A 20,606-nucleotide genomic window follows, 5' to 3' on the forward strand; every position below is an offset into this window, starting at 1 on the left:
TGAATATGGGATTTACGCTGGGTCATGTAAGAACTCATGGTGACACAAGTAGGACAGACACAAGTGATCACAGTTCAAAGATGTTTATTGAACAATGAAAGTGGTATGCAGGTTGGAAAAATGCCTAATATAAACTTAAATCTAAGATGGGGACAGGTGTCTACCATCAAATAAAAATAAGGCAGCCCTAGTGGCGTCAAGTCAAAGAAAAGGGCATGTACTAAAACTATTGCCAATTCGTTAGGCTAAATACAACGGGAGTGGGGGTTAAGTTTCAAGAAAGAAAAGTGTTCTCAAATGATAAGTCAGGTGGCGGTGGCCTGGGTCTCCCTTCTCCACGTTTTGAACACTGGGTAAGGTTGGTGCTAAGAGCTTGTAGCACAGTATGGTCTCTGGCTTCTACAGCACGAGACAACAGTTCCAATGGCAGTTCAGACCGTTGATGGCCAAGTCTCGTTTCCTTTTCAAGTCTCTTGCCTTCAGGCCTGATGTGTTTCAATAACAAAAACCAAGGCTCCTTTTATAAATGAAAGTTTGCTAGGGTGATAACGATTCACCCCTGGGTCCCCCTCTTCTGGGCTGACACTTCTCGTATCGTTCTACACATACAGTTTTGATGCATGCTTCGCCCTTGGATCTCCCTCGGCCGGGCTTGGACTTCCCTTGACTGTCAGTATTCAGGTGACTATTTCACCCCTGGATCTCCCTCTGCCGGGCTCGGACTTCTCTTAACTGCTAGTACTTGCGTGATGGCTTCATCTGTTTCTTCATAGTATTTCTTTGCATCTCTTATTCTTTTCTCATTAAACTTTGGGTGATAACTTAACTCCTTGGATCTCCCTCGTTCGGGCTCTGACCTCGCTTGACTGCCAATGTTGTGAGTATTCGCTTCACCCCAGATCTCCCTCGTCAGAGCTCAGACCCTTCTTAGTTTCTTAATGTCTTTGGAAAACAATTCAGTGGATCTCCCTTTTCGGGGTTCACTTTAACACTCCTGTTTCTCGGGACCTTTAGACTTCGTCCCTCTCCTCCGACATCCCTCCTCCTTGTTCACTATTGCCTTTTCAAAACTTTCTACTGGTTCAAACATTTGCGGGATTCACCTCCCCTTGCTTCATCCACAATTCAGGACTCACTTCCCTTGCTTTTAGCCAAGTTACGGATCAAAGTCTTTCCATTGTATGGGGCTTTTACTCGACCCTCCCATACGACCACTTTTGAGTTCCTTTGGCGCCCCTTCCTATGGCCCTCTGGTTTGGGTAATTTCTCTCATATGGGCCTCGACAAGAGTCTCTCAAATTAGTATCCATGAGGTGCTACTTTCCCCTCTGCCGCTGGTCTCCCCTTCACATTCTTTTTAAAAAAAATGTTTTACATTTTAAAATAGACCTGTCTAAGGTCTCTTTTTTTTTTTTACTTTATTTATTAACTGGTGGTACACGTCTCCTCTTCAACATAACATTCCATAACATTCAACAATTCGGTAATCAAATATCGAAACACGGTCACAACATGTAGAGTCTACACAGTCGGTACATTTCTGGGTCCAGCCGGGCTACTTCCAGCCGACCCCGATTCACACAAGTATACTCTGAACGGAGCCCAGATGTCTTTAGGTTTGCATGGCCTCGGTAGCGACATTACATCCTGTTCCTCACATTCATTGACATAAGCCAGTCCTTTAAGAAAGTGATTTGCACGTGGTGCGTATGTACTCTTCCATTGTTGCAATATACATTTTTTAGCCACTATGCATGCTACATTAAATAATCATCTGGTCACCTCCGAGGTCTTCCCAATATCTCTGAATAAGTATTTTGGGGACGTTAGGCCTGCCAGGATCAGTGTAATGTCTACTAGAATGGACGCTACTTCACCCCAGAACCTGTGTATGGGTGGGCAGCTCCAATACATATGGAATCAATCGGCATGTTCGCTCCCACATTTCAGGCAACTGGCAGAACCATTTTGTGTGAATTTAGCTACCTTCTCGGGTGTGTAGTGCTACTTGTTTAGTACCTTAAATTGGATCTGGCGTAGGCCTGCATTAATGGACACCCTTTTGGTTAAATCACAGTATTTTTCCCATGCCTTGTCTGAAATGGTGATTCCTAGATCAGCTTCCCATGATATTTTGATCTTATTTGTCGGAGGCGTGCTCGCCTGCACGACTGCGTAGAGCCCCGAGACACTAACCCCCGCCTGGGTAGACAACGCAGCGAGACATGGGTGAGTGGGTGGTTCGTCAGGGAATAGAGGCCATCTGGCTTTAAAAGCCACCCGCATCCGATCTTGTAGTATTTTCAGTTGATCCCTCCCCATTCCAACTTTAAATTCCTCTAATGTTATGAATTTGCCATTAGGGTAGATATCTTTGAATTTGAATTCCTCCTCTGGATCCTAATTTGTTCGGACATCTGGGTCATACGATGGTGCTATGCCGGGGAAGTTCCAGAAGGGTGCTTCCGAGTAATAGCAAGTCTCTAATTCAAGCCTACGGAAGAGTCTAGACCACGCATGCACTGTTGTGCTAACCGGATGGAATAGGCAATCATCTTTATGTTTCTTGTTAAAGATTATGGAGCGTAGGTCGGTTGGGCGTGCAGCGTGCTTTTCAATACCAACGTGAGGGGGAGGTGTTCAGTTCATCATACCAGTATCTGATAAATTGGGCTTGTGCCACCAGGTAGCATAGCTCAAAGTCTGGGGCCGCTATGCCTCCTTTGTTGTAGGGTTCCACCATTTTTTCCCACTTCATTCTGGCTGTACCCCCTGCCCATACAAACTCCACCACCAAGGATCGGAGGGCTGTGAAAAACTGTGCACCTGTCCACAACGGAATGTTAGTAAATATATATAGTAATTTCGGTAGGATTACCATTTTCAATATGGCCACTCGACCAATAAGTGAGATGGGGAGTTTTGTCCATAAACGAAGTTTGGTGGATAAACTACTCAATAGGTGTTCATGATTGTCAGCATAGAGGGAGGCTTTTTGACCAGACATGATCATTCCCATATATCTTATTTTGGTGGGGGACCATTGCAGACCATATGTGCTGGTTGGGAATCTCGTGGCGGGGGTCAGGGGGAATATCTCAGATTTGGACCTGTTAGTTTTATAGCCCGAGTATTCGGCGAACTCCTGTATGGTCTCAATCGCCGGACCCAAGTATATATCCGAGGACCGGATGTACAGCAATGTATCATCTGCATATAGGGATATTGATTGGGTTAGGCTGGCCATCGTGATGCCCCTCTGCCCCTGGTGTTCCCTGATTGCTGCCGCAACTGGTTCCAATGTGAGGGCAAATAGCATAGGGAAAATGGGCATCCCTGTCGCGTACCCCTACACTGCCCAAACCAGTCGGACATCATGCAATTGGTCAGCACCCTGCTCCGGGGTCAGAGTACAATAGACCGACGCATCTCAAAAAGTATGGGCCTATACCAAATTTCTCTTTCACAACCATGATACTGAATCAAACGCTTTTTCAGTGTCGAGTGATACAGCTACCGCCTGGGTTTCTGGTTTTATCTGAGCCATGATTCCAAACGGTCTCCTAGGTTGAGGGCCGTCGACCTGGTGGGGATAAAGGTGCACTGATCTGGATGTACTAATGTGGGCATGTGTGGTAGGAGTCTTGTGGCCAGGATTTTGGCAAATATTTTAGCGTTGCAGTTTATTAGGGACAAGGGTCGGTAGGAGGACATCTCGTTGGGTGGTCGTCTGGGTTTCAGCAATACTGTTATTATGGCCTCTCTCATTAATGGTGGCAGGGTACCCAGTTCTATAGCTTCCTCCCACACCGACAATGGCACCGGGGTCAGTTCCTCATTTAACTCCTTATACAATTCTGCTCCTCGCCCGTCCGAGCCTGGTGCTTTGCCGCTGGCCAATGATTTGATCGCCTCAGCGACTTCCTCAGTGGTCACAGGTTGGTCTAATGTGAGCCTGTATTCCATGGGCAGCGTTGGGAGAGTGATGTTGTCGAGGTACGTTTTCACGTCACCGGCTGATTTCGAATCATGGTTAGAGTAAAGGTCTGAGTAAAAACGGGTGATTCCCTATTTATCCCTTCTTCACTAGTGACTGCTGAGCCGTCTCCCATTAGTATACTGGAGATCAGCGAGTGCTGCCTTTCGGATTTTTAGTAGGTTGGCTAAGGTGCGCCCTGCTCTGTTGCCCTCACCATATCTACACGCTCTATGAGGGGTTGACATATAAAGCAGTTCCCTGGTAGCTAGCGAATTGCATTCCAATAGGCTACGGTTGATGTCTGAGAGGGTTTCATTGTCATGTTTATCCGTGTATTTCGATTCCAGGTTTCCCAGGCGTTTTTCCAGCTCCTCAAGTTCTATCCTAGACGCCTTCAACATGCCTGTGGACTTAGAAAGCAGTATTCCTCTCAGCCATCATACCCTCTGGGAGGCCTTTAAGGTATGGGTATCTACTGAACCCCTGTTGATTTTGAGGAAGTGTTCCACCTCTATATGTAATGCATCCGCTACTGCTGGGTCCTTGAGGATATCTAGTGGCATCCTCCATTTCCTAGTTGAGGGTTTTGTGTTGCCCAATGTCATTTCCATTGTAACAGGAGAGTGGTCTGAAAGGGTGCGGGGGAGTATCTCAGTTATCTATCTGATGCATGAGGCTTGTGGAGGCCAGCCAGTGATCTATTCTGGACTCAGTGTCATGCACCGATGAGTAAAATGTGTATGGTCTCTTACATGGGTGTAGCGTTTGCCATAAGTCGACCATTGTCAACTGCGACAGGATTTGTAGCAACATCACTGCCGCCTTGAAGGGGGCTCGATGTTTTGTATTGGAACGGTCCAGTGTGACATCCAGGATTGTGTTAAAACCCCCCCCACAGGATCTGTTCAAACCCCATATACCCTATTTCATGTACCACGTCTATATAGAACTCAGGGTAGTCTAAGTTCAGGCCATAGGTATTTACCAACACCACCTCCCTTCCCGCAAAGCTACCCCATACTATGACGTAGCGTCCATGAGTGTCCACTTTGCTTTTATCAAATCGAAAACCAACAGAGGAGTTTATAAGAGTGAGAACACCTCTTTCCTTTGTGGAGTAGTCTGTATAGTATCTATTTTGTCCCCAGTTCTTCAAAAAGTCTGTTTACCTTTCGGAGTGCATGGGTCTCTTGCAGCTTGATCACCTGCGGATGATGCCTAGTGATGTAGGCTCCCACCTTTCTTGACTTAGATCGATTGTTCAATCCTCGGACATTCTACGTAAGGATCTTTAACTCCGTCCCTTATCCCTTGCTCCGCTGTATGCCATAACTGTGTGCTAATATCGTTTTTCTTGTTCCGGTTTTTCCCAGGAGAATGTCATGTGCAGCGGCGCAACCACCAATTTTAACTTGTAAAACCCTTCCGACTGGGTTCCCAAAGCACCTCCCCCCATCTTGAATTCCATATAACTCAACAAAATGAAGTCTATCATAACAAATTGACTCCCCCACCCACATCTTCTCCCCCAACATGACGATGTTGCCCAATAACGATCGGAACTTTCCCGATGGGCATTCCCCCAAAAAACTTTGGAACTTTCCTGAGGGTAGCCTGCTGCAGCCATCTGACCACCTTTCCGGGGGCTCCCCGCTCGAAGCTACATTAAATCTGTGTCCAGGCCGCTCTCTGTAATTGTTCCTGGCTTCCTGTGGTGGGGATTAGATGGTGTGGACCCTTCAGTCTGCTGCGTCAAGCCTCTCCGCTCCCGGCTGGATTCCGGCGTTTTGATCATTTGCCCTGTCTCTGGGAGGCAAAGGGATGGAAGCCTCCACATATGTCATGGCTTCCGTGGGGTTTTCAAAAAAGTGGGCTCTACCACCATGTTGGATTCTGATCTTCGCAGGAAAGATCAGGGCATAGGGTACATTTCGCATCCGCAGTTGCCTTTTCACCGGTTCATAAGATCGACGTTGCGCCTGCACCCCAGCAAAGAAATCCGGGTATATATGGATTCTATTGTGCTCAAAGTGTAACGTGCCTTTCTCTCTGGAGAGTCGGAGGACAGCATCCCTGTCTCTATAGTTAAGGATACGTGCTGTTATGGTGCGAGGCGGTGCCCCAGGTTTCGGCGGTGGTGCCAGAGTGCGCTGAGCCCTCTCCACGAGAAATGTTCAGAGAAAGATTCAGCCCCTAGGATATCTTTCAAAAGGTGTTACACTTGTCGCTCCATGTCGCCCTTACCAAAGGTCTCCGCAACCCCAACAATCCCCGTGTTATTTCTACGAGATCTCGATTCCAAATCCTTGCATTTACTTTGAGTTTTACGAAGTTCTGTTTTGAGTCGGGCTATGTCGCGGCCATGTTGCGAAATTGTGTCTTCCTTTGGGCTGATTCTATTCTCCGTTTCCGTAATACGTGAGCTCTCTTTCTCCACTCTGGCCTTCAGGGATCCGATTGTTGCCACTATGTCATCCAATTTGACATTGACTGCCATAAACCCTTTCTGGACTAGTGTTGCCAGGCGCTGTAAGGGGTCTTCACCCTGCCTGTCCGGCGGTTGTTGTGACCCATCGGGCGCCCTGCATGGTTGGGAGCTGCCGAAGGAGTCCATTGGGCCGGTCTTTTCCCCTCCTGCACCCTTCCTCTCGGTGCGACCCATGTAGGTTAGTGTATGGCCTTGAAGTGGGTTGTGTCCTCCCACATATCGTGTCGCTGATAGGAACCAAATAGTATGAAGGCTCTGTATCTTCCTCACCCACTGCTTGGACCGGGTATTTGCTCTTTCTCTTGTTCCTACCATCCGAACAGGTATTGCCACCAGGCAGACCCCCCCGGCTGATCAGGCTTTCCACTGCACTATAGTTCTTAGCGGGGCATCTCACTGGCCCACTCCGGGGAGTGGATGGGGCATTTGTCCAGGCCTGATGTTACTGTGCCCTCTCAGGGTATTAGTGGCTCTGCTGTATCACCGCAGGGGTTATTGTGGACCAAGCGTCAGTGTTTCACCTCTTGCCTGGGGGTGCAGCCCTCGGCGCCCCACTGTCGGTGACTGCGTGTCCCCACACTGATCGCTTAGGACCCCCACGCTGTTTCTGCACCACGTGGCTTCCACTGCTCTCGCAGGGCCTTGTATCGTGCGTGTGTTGCCGTGGGTCCCGTTCATACCACACCATTAGGGGCTACCTCCGTGTCCCAATCTGTGTCGGGATCCATCCCCTCCCCGGGCTATGTTGCACTTACTTGTCCTGCCAGGCCGGAGTACGCTTTCGGTGTCTCTCTGTGCCATTCCCAGGTGCCCTTGTAGGAGCGCTCTCGTGGGGGAGCCGACGCAGCCTCCTGCGCCGCACGCCAGTTGGAGCTATGCCCAGCTCTGCTTGCAGCCCATACAGATGTTCACACCAGCTCCCCCACAGCACGCCCCGGCTCAGCTCCTCGGGCGCTCCAACAGCGGCGATATCACTGCGTGTGCCGGCCTAAGGATGCCGGGTTACTGTGGCTCTTCTAGGGGGCTCTGCACCACAGCGTACACCGCTGTGCCCCTCCCCCACCACGGCCGTGTCTCCCACGTTCCGCCTCCGGCCTCCAGTAAATTTCCTGCAGAGCCGCAGGGCGGCGACGCAGCTTTCACACAGCCGCCTCGTCTTCCGGGTGGGATAGCCCGACAGTCCAGCCACGGATTCGCCCAATTTCTTCAGGTTACGTGTAGGATTCCCTCAGACACAGGAATCTTCGTGTTAACCGTGTGTAGAGCGGCGTAGGAAGGATATTTTAGAACAGGATTTTTCGTATGAGCCGGAGCTCTCCTTTCAGGCAGCCATCTTTGATGCGCGCAACAGCGCCCCCCCCCCTCCCCTTCACATTCTTAACAGTTCATTCAAATTTCAATATGGCTTTGTTTCGAAGCTTCCCGATCCTATGATTGTCACTCAACACAGCCCGGTTCTTATCGGTTCTCCCCTCAACTCACCGGCTGTGATGTACTGCTTGGCTTTTGGGCTTCTCTGGAGTGAAGGCCGGTACCACGGGTGCAAGAGTCTCCTCTGCTCTGTCTTATCAGCATAGGCTTGCCCTGTGTACCATTGACATCTGTTGCAGGACACTTGTGCTCTTGCTCGCGGCTTTAGGCTCATCAGTGAAGGTTCCGCGGGTCTGAGATGAAACGGGCAAGGTTATTTTCAGCACCACCACCCTCTCTCTTCCTGCCGCCTTTCTCCTTCTTTTAAACTGCCGTCAAGTCGTGATGTCTGCTATGCTCTCCTTTCTCGCCTTGCCATACTGCACTCGCTTGCTCCACCTTTTATCCCTGTTGGGAAAGGGACGAGCCGTCAGGTTTGCGTGGTTCCATACAATTGCCTGCCTTTGCCTGACACTCTGCTTGGGACATGTCGGGTATACAGGTTTAACATTAGTCCTTTGTCGTGAGGAAAGACTGTGTAAGTGTCGGAAAGGAACAGGGTTTTACTGTCAGTGTCTTACAGGATGTGATGGGGGGAAAAGGTAATTTCGGAAAGGGTGTATTTTGGAAAGTTTGTGGAAATTGTAATCCCTGCTCACTTTTGATTGGGCATTCCGAAAGTGACACCCAGAAGGACAAGATTGATATGGATTGCGGGACAAACTGCAATAGTGGGGATCACAAAACAAACAAGGGGAATTGTGGGGCCGGTTGTATTATATCTGCTCTGGTTGAAAGTGCCAATGATAGAAGTCAGCGGGAACGGACGAGGAATGACTGGGAGTAGTTGAATAGAAAGCGGGAAGGCAGTGACTCTGAGAGAGGCGTGGTTTGATCCTGATGGGGTTTGTGTTCTTAGGTTATTTATTAGATGCGAGTGGGTGGTTGGTTTTACCTTTGGATGGTGGAGATTTAATTGGTGGAAGAAGAAGTTTATGAAAGCTTCTGGGATTTTCCACCCCTTCTTATCTTTCTCATGATGGTACCACGTCTCACCTGGGGCATTCCTCCGAGTACAACCCCGGATTCCCCTACTGGGGTGATCCTCCCCCACTGGTCCACCCCCAGGAACTAGATCCCGCAGTGATGGCTGTGTCCTGGCCACCTGAATAAAAGACTCTTGAGGTTTGACTGGGAGAATATCATCGGGTGTCTCACAGTCACCAGTACCAGCAATTCAGACTATAGGCCAATACGAGAGTGGGCAAACACATCACCACAGGTTCTCTGTGCTGTGTACTACCGAAAGAGGTGGTGGAGCGCAAGCCCTACACTCAAGGAGCAGACCAAGGTGCTAGCGGACCAGGTATAGCTTAACCTTTCTGTAGACCCAGAATCTGTGCAGCTTCGTGATAGACAATTGGTGGGGAAGATCAAATCAACCACACCTGGGGCTGCTAGTTTCCCAGATGGGCATTACAACTTCTCCACTACCAAATGATGGCAAGTATGTGTGGCTGAGTGCATATGAACTGCCTCTTGCTCATCCTGGGGTCTTCCCTGCCCCCACCCTCCCCTCAAATGCAAAGAGACATTAATGGCTTGTGAGGTGTGACGCATAATCCTGCTGTTCACACATGCCACCATTTGAAAAGCATGAAATAGTTTGCCATTGTGAGGGTTTATACTGGAGAAAATGGAGAAAATTGAAAGTGCACCATAAAATGGTGGCCATCTGCAAGACCTTGCAAAAATCTAAAGGAGAGCATTATTGATGTAGAAGTTTGCCTTTGAAAGGGCATTTGACTACTCCCCGAGTACTATTGGGGCTGATATTTATTAGTGATTCAAGACAACAAATTTCATAATCCAGAGTGGGTAGAGCACTAGAATTTGCAGATCACTGCGCTGATCTTATGATAGTAAGTAGAACCTGCTGCTGGTGAAGGGGTTCTTACAAGACAGTGCTCTTCTGTTTCGGCTAGGTATAGTGAATTTGGGTTGAAGAACCGGTCTCCCCTGGGCGCTGGTTCATTCAAGTAATGGCTCTGTATGATTCTATACAGATTGTACATATAATTAGAGTAGTCATGTCACTTTATATTTGTTGGTGATTTATTAATACACTCAGCTGACGCATGTTTTGAGCCAACATGGGTCTTTTTCAAGGCTGCGTTGACAGAACAAGGTGTGATGTATATGCAGTTTAGGAAAATAAGCACCCAAGTGGAGGTGGCCAGTTTTGTACAGTGAATTTATATAGTTTAGGTGAGAATAAGACGTTGCGTTGTTTGAGATTTCAATAGGCACATTTACAGGCATGTTGTACAAGGTTGTGTGTATTCAGAGTGGTGTGAACCAGGTGTACATTGGTTGTTGTGAGTGACATGAATACAGTGATTGTGAGTTGTTGCATTTAGGTAGGCAATAGCACGGATGATTACATATGGATTGCAATGAAGCATGTTGTTTTTAAAATTGGATCGTAGCACCAATGAAGGAAAGGGGGGAGGGAAAGAAGAAGAAAGATGTTGTGGTTAATAATTGAGGGATTGATGCCCGGCTGTATGTTTACGGGGTTGGGAGCCGTGTTGCGTGTGTCTTACCGTGTGTGGTGATCACAAAGCAGCTATTTTATTTGTTGAGCTGTCAATAGGCTCTTGTTATATAAACCTGTAAAAGGAAATTGAGAGTTGGGCAAGTACCAGCCCTGCCCAATGGGCAGTTGTATCTCCCGGCATGAATTGATTGGGCAAGAGATACAGGTATGTGATGCACACTTATGTTATAGCTGTGCATGCTCTGGGGGCATGGTGTGCAATTGTTAACTATAGCCATGAAGTATTACAGTTAAAGGGTAAGGTGTAAGGGAGCCTAATGGTGCAACTGGTAATTTCAGGGCCGCGGTACGCAGGAGAACCCAGGTACGGGGTTTTGGCCATGGAGGAAGGACATGTTTTTGCCCATGGAGTGACTAGTGAGCACCTAAAGATGCAGGTCCTCGCTGTTGGGATAATAAGAATATACCAGAAGGGGGGGGGGACGACGAATGGTTTGTATATTTGTCACTAGACAACAAAAGAATTAATCGGAATTGAATCCGTTAAAAGTGACCGGAGAGGAGGCGACCGCGAGTTAAGACTGCAACAACGGGAAGCAAGACTAATATGCAAATATAGATGTGTCAGCAAGGGTCTCAATACTGACCATGAATTGAATGTTTTCTGTGAACTGTCTATGCTATCCCTCCATTTCATCCTCCTCCTGTCCCAATTGACCTCCCAACCCTGCTTTTACCATCATTCACATGATAGATTCTGCAAGCCAGCCGACTGCATGTAATGCAACCAACAAACCCTCCCTCCCCTTCACCATTACTGACCACTCCTGACGCACCTATCACCCACCGATAACCAACTCTCCACCCGTGTAATATTTACCATGATAATGAAGTGCCACCACTAGCACACAAGCAACATTGACGTGACCCCAGGCATCCACATGGAATGGTGCCTTTGCATCGCCATCTATCTCCATAACCCATTCCTTCACAGTCCCATTCGAGGCACTGCAAGCACATGCTTACACCATGCACTATTGGAGGCAGTTTGTGCCTTGCTTCGAACCCTGCAGGAATCTGTAATGCCCCCATAAACCCTTGGGGTACCTTATTGGTGTTAAGGACCTAACTCCTTTGTAATTGCCATTCTCTAACCATGGCCTCCTGCACACACTGATAATTGTTGCCATACCAGCCTAAACGGTACTTGTTAATAGAAACCCATCGGCCTAAATGGTACTTGTTAATAGAAACCCACTGTCAAGGTTTCCTCATTTAAAAAAAAACCTTGTTTAGTACGTTCAATGGATCCTTTCACATTGCACCCATGTGATTCAGCAATGAGGCATAGACAGTCCTGTTACGCCGAGCACACCCACCCCATTGGATACCCCCAGGACCAATCAGAGCTTCGCTTTGTCACAACCAATTAGGAGAACTGGCTTAATTAAGTCATACTACAAGATGGTGGCCGGGATCGAAAAATCGATGTGACTCCCATCTTGATGCACTGGCCCAAAGGTAAGCGCTCTAACAGGCGTGTTCTTGGCCCCAATTATTGACCCACCTGTGTCTGCTCCCCATTTACGTTAAATTCCCTTCCTTCTCAATCATGCTCACTTCTATGCCCCCGTTCAGGAGGGGCTGCGGGTAATTTTAACGTATGCGCCGGCCTGGCATAGTTTTAGGAACACCTTCCCACTGCCCAATACCTACGTTACGGGTGGCACACAGCAAAACTCCCCCCCCCCCCACCCCTCTTTCACATCCTGTCCCCTTGGTCAGGCACCTACGATGGGGGCGGCAAATATACAACCTCTCCCTCCCCCCGCTTCTTCAAGTGTATTCTTATCTCAACAGCAAGGACCTGAATCTTTGTGCTCACTAGTCGATCCATGGGCATTAACCTGTTCTTCCTCCCTGGCCCTCACCCTGGACCTGAGTTCTCCTCCTCCTCCGCGCCGCAGCACCTTAGGCTCCCTGGCGCCTCACCCTTTAACTGTAATACTACATTAACGATTGCACACCCCCCTCAATTTCCTTTTACAGGTTTACACAACAAGAGCCTATTGACTGAACTCAACAAATAAAATAAATGCTTTGGGATCACCACACATGGTAAGACAAACGCATCACAGCTTCCTTCCTATAAACATACAGCCTGGCATCAATCCCTCAATTATTAACCACAACAGCCTTTCTTCTTCTTTCCCTCTCTCTTTTCCTTCCTTGGTGCTACGATACAATTGTGAAAACATGTTTCATTGCAATGCATATTTAATAATCCATCCTACATGCCTACCTAAATGTAACAACTCATAATCACTGTATGCATGTCACTCACAACAACCAATGTACACCGGGTTCAGAGCACTCTGTATGCACACAACTTTGTACACCATGCCTGTAAATTTGCCTATTGAAATCTCACGAACAACGCAACAATGTACTATTTGCACCTAAACTATATAAATTCGCAGTACAAAACACTGTATCAGGTGATAATTTTCCTAAACTCCAAATGCATCACACCGTGTTCTATCACTACAGCCTTAAAAAAGACCCAGGTTGGGTCGAACACGTGTCGGCTGAGTGTATTAATAAATCACCAAGGAATATAAAGCAACATGACTGCTCCAATTCTTTGTAAAATCTGTGTACAATCATACAAAGAGTCATTACTTCAATGAACCAGCGCCCGGGTGATACCAGTTCTTCAACCCAAATTGACAAGTTTCATAATCCATTTGGAAGACAAATGTCCAGACACCAGTACTACTTGTATATCCGAGGGGGCAGAATAGCAGCAGCTAGCCACACCCAATCTACTGCCAAATACTGCATATTGCTTCAGGTGCAGTTGTGGGTTCTTTAGGACAGATTATCAGACTTGTACAAGACAAATACTATCTAGTGTGACAGTGAGGAAACAAACGACTTAATGCTCTTATTCGGGTTCAATAACCAATTTGTATTTCTTACAAAACACAGGAAGGGGCAGAGTAAGGATAACCGTATTGGTAAGCCTCCTTTTAAAGAGCATGGGGGTTCTTGTTCTGGATCAACAAAGGTTCTATAAAAGGCTGAGAAAGTCCAGTGCTAGGCTCCTGATAGGACCATGGACACCCAAGTTTGTCCTGCAACCAGAGAATACCCTTGCCAGTGCCTTCTCCCCCCTGGGCCTGTGTGAAGCAACTGGTCCTGTGTCCTGCACCAGAGGCCTGCTGTCAGTGGTTGGCCTGTGGGCTGCTCATCCACTGACAACGTGCCTCTGCTGCCATGGACCCAGTCTCAAGTTGGAGTTTGGGCCTCTGTACACCCTGGACTTGTGGCTCAGGAACACTACTGCTGATTCTGCTGTTCACTGTGAAGGCGGCTCTTCCTGGAGCCGGTTTCCTGCCTCTGCTTTGAGTTTGGCCTGCTAGCCCCTGACCTGAGTTTCTTCGATGCACGTCTTTGGTTACTGAGTCTTGGGGTCCACACTTGCTGTGAGAGTTACTGTGGTTGCTGACATGAGTTGTGTGTCTGATCCAACTGCAAGTCTTCTGCAGCCGTTCCAGAACCAGAGTGTGTATCTGCCTCATAGCTGGACCCACTCTGCCGCAGCACCCCTCAATATGCTAAAAATCTTAGTCTAACTCTATTCCCGTCTACAATAGTTCACTCTTATATCCTATATGCCCCAAACACCTTTAGCTATTTGTGTACATTTGACTGATCGGACTGCCTCCGCTAATACGGGCACTCCTCTATTAAATCTCCCTTTAGATCTCCCTCTCTGTCCTCCCATGAGTTTACTATTACTCATATTCGGGATTGTTTATACTTAACTGTTTGTAAATGCCTGTTATAAAACTAGCTGATATGCTTTAATTCCCTCATAGGTACAGGTAACTGTGCAAAAAGTTGGTGCAAATTGGTGAAACGATGTGGAATTGTATAGGGAACATACGCAAGGCCACAAACCACTCCCACATTTTCACCTTTGCTGAAATCTGGGGAAGGGGGTGGGGTGTCCAGATGTTATGTAGCCAGTAATGTCCGCTGGGTCCTAACAGGTGACTGTGCAAAATTTGGTGCAGATTGGTGAAACGGTGTGGAATTGTATAGGGAACATATGCAAAGCCACAAACCCACACATTTTCACTTTTATATATAGTTTTTATTTATTGGACATTTGTTTGGCACCTGTACACAAGTATTTCCAGGCGCCATAAGACAGAAAATGCACGGGGAACATGGGAAAAAAACAGTAACAGTCGTACTAGGCCTTGTGACATCTCGCAGTGCAAGTGCAGAACCAAAAAGTGCTGGGGAAAGTGGAAGTAGATGGGCAACGGGTGAGCGGGTGAAGTGCAGGAGTGGGGGGCTCAGGAGGCTGAGCAACTGCAGAGGGGAGCCATGAAGGGCAAGTGCCAGGGGAAAAGGAGAGCGGGGGGGGTAGAACGAGTGCGATGGACGGGGTGTACCGGATTCGGGCTGGACCCGGAAGGGTGCCCATGGGCAAGTGCTGGTTAGAGATGCTGGAGGGAGACTTGTCAATAAGGGCCTGGTCCCTGTAAAACTCATAAGAGTTGAGGCACCAGTCACAGCGACAGAGGGACATTAGCATGGGAGGGGGAAGGAGGAGGAGAAAAGGAAAGTCTTGAAGTTTCCGGAACTTCAGGAGATCCGGCTCAAGTCTGAGGGGGGCAGGGAGGCCATTTTAGAAGGAGGCTCCTGCTGAGGAAAGGTATCTGTCTCCCACTCTCTGCTTGGAGAAACATCTGACCTGCAGAGATTTGAAGCTAGAGGACTGAAGAACTCTACCACGGAGGTATTTAGGGAGCGAAAGCTGGTTGTAGCGAGGTCCCAGGTCCCAGGTCCCAGACAGACTTGCGGATGATGCAGAGGGTCATGAATTTGGTCCTTGCGGTCACTGGGAGCCAGTGGAGAGATATATACATAGATGGATGTATGTAAATGCCCACCAAGTGTGTGAGCATTTTATGTGCATACGTTTGTGTTTTAGGGATGTATTCGTGCATGGTGCATGTGTTCTTTTTCGTCTAAACTGCACAGCAACATTTCCATGTAAATTATGCACATGAGTAGTTTCTCCTGAGTTCTAGTTGTAGGTCACTACAGTATTTATGACTAATGAACTTGTCTGGTGCCCAGGAGCAGCGGTTTCACCTGCTGTGATGCAGAGATACTGAGCGGCTCACAGTGAAGCCCTGCGTCGGGTAAAACACAATTCTCTATTGCAACGGGTGCAACAGCCCCGGACAGCTATTCTAAACTGCTTCTGAGTTGGAGTTAAAGCACTGACAAACAAGCAAGTTATCATTAGGAACCATGTCAATCTGGAACTGTTTACAAAAAAACAAAAACCATTGGTACTATCATACTAAATAAATTATGCCTGGAACTTGCTATAGCTTATTATAAATATTCATATCTAAAGACCATTCGGAGGACTGATGTTCCGTTTGTTTGACATTTTCTGCATTCTCTTTATTTTATACCTACCATAGACCTTAGCACTTACCAAATTCCAAATGTTTCTCTGCTTGGTAATCTGTACTCCATTGCATTTACATTGTAAATAAACCAGGACTTGGAAAGGAGTTGCATGTACCAGTAGCCTTTATTTATATTCCTTTTCTTCTCTTTTGGTCAGTGAGTTTCACGTTGATTGAAGTGGATAAGCATGGTCTATATCGGTAGGCGCCAGGGTGTAATAGAGGCTTCACATGCACGATTCCTGTATTTCTAACCCATAAATGAAGACCAATGCTTTGGCAATCTTCCAACAAAGCAGTAGCTTAAATATCCCCTTGGTCAAAGACTGCTCTTTTCATTTTGATCAATAAGTTGTTCTGTACTTTTGCTAATCTGTGACAATGTAAAATCATTTTTTCAGGCAGTCTATTCAAAACCAGATGCACCAATTGTGGAAATGTGACCGACAACTACAAGAGCCCAATATGCACTGCCTTAGCAGGGAAAGGGTAAATATGTTTTCTTGTTTTGCGCTACGATTTATGTTTTGCGCCATGCACAGTGAGAACATTTCTAGGAAATCTCCTAAAAGAAAGAAACATCAAGTATGTATTGTTTTTTTTCTTAAGCCTTATTTTCAGGAGTCATTCATAAACAAATGCGAAATAACATCTTCATACGTTGCTTTGACCTTAGCCTCCAAAGCTGAATCCACCCATGAGCCAATCTTTACGTTCCGCAATACCCTTCCCGAGGTATATATGTAAACATAACCAAACCTAACCCGCCCAGCAAGGTGACAATATGATAAGTTTGTTTACAACTCCCCATCGGCTAACATTTACACCCGAGCTTCGCCCAACCGCACCCCTCCCCTTGTCCATCCAGCATATGCATTTTTGTATATGTGTTTAATGGTTTTGTATTACAGGCATTTAATCATGCACAATTGGCTTGCGGCCATGCCCTGGTGTCCTCAATGGGCAGATCCTGTGGCTATTCCCAGTGGCAAGTTTTCTGGATGGGGAGGGGCATAAGGGATAAGAATATGGATTAAAAAGGTGACTTTTATGTTCATATTCCACCCCCTTCATCCTCAGGAGGGGATTGGGGGTGGGAGGACCCCCATATGCCTGCAATTTTTAATTTTTCTGGGGGCACGTTTTTTCCCATATTCCACACATCTGTGGTAGCCAACCTCACCCTCTATTAGATTGAGAGTCAGCGCAGAGTCTCTAAACAATAATAATGGTGGTTGTTCATTTTCCTTCCCTTAAACCAGTCACATATGTTGTTTTTTCAGCTATTCAATCTGGTTGCTTCTAATAAAATGTGCAGACCTGTCCAGGATCTCTAAGCGCAAATTGACCATTCAAGACCTTAGAGATGCCACTGAGCCTTTGAATAGGGTCCGTGAGTCAACATATCTCGAACAGGTTTATGGCCCTCATGCCTGTTTGGCTCCATTTCTGTCCATGTTTTTCTTTGGCCGTTTCCTAAAGGTGCGTCAAATTATCAGCATCTGAAAAAGGCTCTACCTATGGGGACTCCATCTTAACCATAACTACAGGATTGCAAAAGCACTTGGACAATGTGATCACAAGTTACTTTGTTTCCTTCTTCGCATTTGCTTAACCACCCTCTTGTCAAATGTTGGCTACTGCCAATGACGTTCAATCATCCTCTGGTCCCTTATATTTGCTTCTGCATTATTTCTCTTCCTGCTCAACACCAAGCCACATTATCCTAAGCATAGCCACCAGGTCACATCTCCCTGTGCTTCGCCATTGCATGCCCCTGAATGTAACAACTGGGACTCGTATTGTGTTTCCTTGCTCTATCCCTTCACTTCCCCCTCGATGCCCCACTCTACTCCGAATGACCTCTGTAAACTTCTTGCTCTGCAATAGGTCATCACCCCCCACCCCCGACTCCCTACCCCCCCCCCCAAGTAGAGTGGTGGCAGGTAAGATTAAGCTCCCTGGGATATGACACAGCCCCCACTTTCCTCCTTTCTTAATGAGACGGGCAGGTTAGTCCAAGGGGTTTACCCTGTTTAGCGTAGGCGCTGTGGCCAGTGTACCTCCTGGGTCTTTTGATTGTCTGACAATACTGTGTTTGGGGCTAGAATCCCTGGTGTTTTATTCTATACATATGCCCCAGTATCTCAAACTGCACTTAGTTACAAGCTCATATCACCAAAGGGCTAACCTTTGAAATTCACTGAAATACTTTAGTTGACCAGATTTATTATTAGGTTTAAAGGCACTGGCTGTGGAAAGTCATGACCAGTTTAACTCTGTGTGTTCCCGATGCAAAGCCTATGAGCACATACATATTATAAGAGCAGGGATTCACAATGTCATACCAAATGGCATTATGGAGGACATGGCATGTTGGGAGAATTCTCATAAATTTGCTAATTCCCTTCACCTTAGAGACCCTCAGCAACTTTGCTGGATTTTGAGGACTTGATTTTATTACCTGGAGCCTTTTATCCCACTCATTCATGTATTTTGATGTGTGTTTTACACTTGTGTTCTTTGATTATGGAGTTTTCGATAACTCCATAGGCATCATCTTTTCATGTGTGTTATACAGCACCCTCAGTGCAGTGACACTGGGATGTCTTTTTAGACTTCCCAAATGTTTAAATACCTTCTCTGGGATGAGCTACTATTTCCCAGAGAATGTAAAGTGAAATTAACTTTACTAGACTTTCCAAATTCCTAGACCCAGCACACACCATTTTACAAAGGAGTGCTGGAGGGGTTATATACTATCCTGTGTCTGAATACTCATGTAACAGTCAAATGCTACCCTTTCCTATTGAAAAGGATGGTGGCAGTGGTTTTACAACGAACTACCATGATTTTTCCCGACCGCGAAAACCAGTAGCTAAAAATCACGGGAGCCATGTTTTTCAAGATGGCGCCTTAAACCCCTTTGTTTAAACCGGTCCCGGTCTTCTTTTTTCTCTGTTTCTTTTTGGAAAGGTCCTTCTAAAGTTTGTCTCTGTGCACCAAACCAGGTTTGGTCCCTTTGTTTGTGTGCCTTTGGCAGGCTTCAGGACTGAAGACCACCTCTGGTATCTGAGTGTCTGGGTGGGCAGGAAGTGAGGGAGGTGCCTGAAACTCCCTGTGCTTAGTCTCCTGGGAGACCCAAATGCACTTGCGTGATTGGCTGGCTGACTGTCCGGCAAGGACAGCCACCCTGCTGGGTGAATGACATCTAGGCTGGAATGAAAGGGAGAGAACTGTTTAAAAGGCGAGTTTCTTGGACTGGAAAGCAGAGTCGAGCACTGCAACGAAAGAAATGAAGAGCTAGAATAGGACGGCTGCTGCAACTCCTGGACCGTTGGTATGCCCGGTGAAGCCCTGCTGCAGGTCCGAATTGCCAAGTTCATCTCGACGGAGAAGCCCCTTCAAGGACAACTTCTTCCTTTGAGTTGCTGGGACCATCCAACTTGTAAGCCACCCGGATACCATTCTCAAGGCTGGTTAGGATTCACCCGGGAGAGGGACATCAGCTTGTTTGCTTGAATCTACAACTACTGGAACTGAAGTGACTCCATTTTGTTTTTTGTTTTCTGGCGATCTCATGCAGTGCAGGAGTCCCTCGACATGCTCCCTCTTGTCCACATGACTGAGGCCCAGGAACAGTGAGATCTGCAGGAACTGCCAGGAACCAACGACTTCAGCTACATTTGTTTCTTCATACTAAGGTACTGTGCCAACCTGATTGAGAGAACGCCATTCTCGCGGTGAAAGTTTGTGAAACTTTCCCAATTTACAGGCCTAATCAGCTTGTGACCCAACATATGATTCTTTTTCACCTAAAGTACTTCTCAGAACTTTTGCAAAGACTTTACCGTTTGATACCAGAACTGCTCTTTCCTATCCGGAACACTAGCCCATTGACTTTGGCCTAGACCTATTGACTTGAACTCTTCTGGTGAACTGAAACTATTTGCATTGCCTAAGAAAGTATTTGTGATCTATTCTGCTAACTTGTGCCTTTTACTCCCATTGAAAATAACTGAAGTGCCATTTTCTCCTATTTCAGGGGAGCCTAACTTGTTCAGAAACCTATTGGTTCAGTACTGAAGTGCATTTGTGTATAATATTAAGTTGCCTCCTTCTAGTGAATGTTTTCTAAATGATTGTGTAATACATTAATAAGTGTTTTACCAAGAAACCTTGATTATAAGTGTCTACTTGAACCACTGTGATTGCAAGACCTCTCTGTAACCTCTTGTACTGCTCACATTCACCCTTGAGATAAGCCTGGTTGCTCAGCTCGCTACCAAAAACTGTGTGGTACAGACCTATACCAAAGGTTGGTTTGGCTTACACCTATAGTCCTATTTGTGTGTGGTGGTCCCAGAGGGTACTGCATGCAATCCTGCTTAACAGGGGACATCAATGGGAGTGTGCAGAGTTAAGCTGGTCATTACTTCCCTCAACTGAGGAAGTTCAAGGGTTTTGTTGCGATCAATCTGTTCAACTTGGGGGGGGGGGGGAGGGTGTGTGTCCGACCGATCGATCGATCTGGGGGAGCTATCGATACGCTGTGGAAAACAGATGTAAGCACTATCAGTATGGCCAAACACAATTTAGTTCTTAATTTTACTAATCTAACGTTAACTGAAGATCAACACATGGGTCTAAAGCTGGTGCTCAACT

The 20,606-nt window shown here is 46.9% G+C and overlaps 1 protein-coding gene across 1 annotated transcript in view; it reads left to right on the forward strand.

Moving 5' to 3' along the window:
* SIRT5 (sirtuin 5) overlaps positions 1–20,606 on the forward strand; it is a 337,432-nt gene that overhangs the window by 135,168 nt on the left and 181,658 nt on the right. Inside the window, exon 5 of the mRNA XM_069613545.1 lies at positions 16,343–16,430. Within this exon, the coding sequence (XP_069469646.1) occupies positions 16,343–16,430 (88 nt within the window). The remainder of the gene's footprint in view (positions 1–16,342; positions 16,431–20,606) is intronic.

This window comes from Ambystoma mexicanum, chromosome 5p (genome assembly GCF_040938575.1).
Source record: "Ambystoma mexicanum isolate Mex_15411 chromosome 5p, UKY_AmexF1_1, whole genome shotgun sequence".
Lineage (NCBI taxonomy): Eukaryota > Metazoa > Chordata > Amphibia > Caudata > Ambystomatidae > Ambystoma > Ambystoma mexicanum.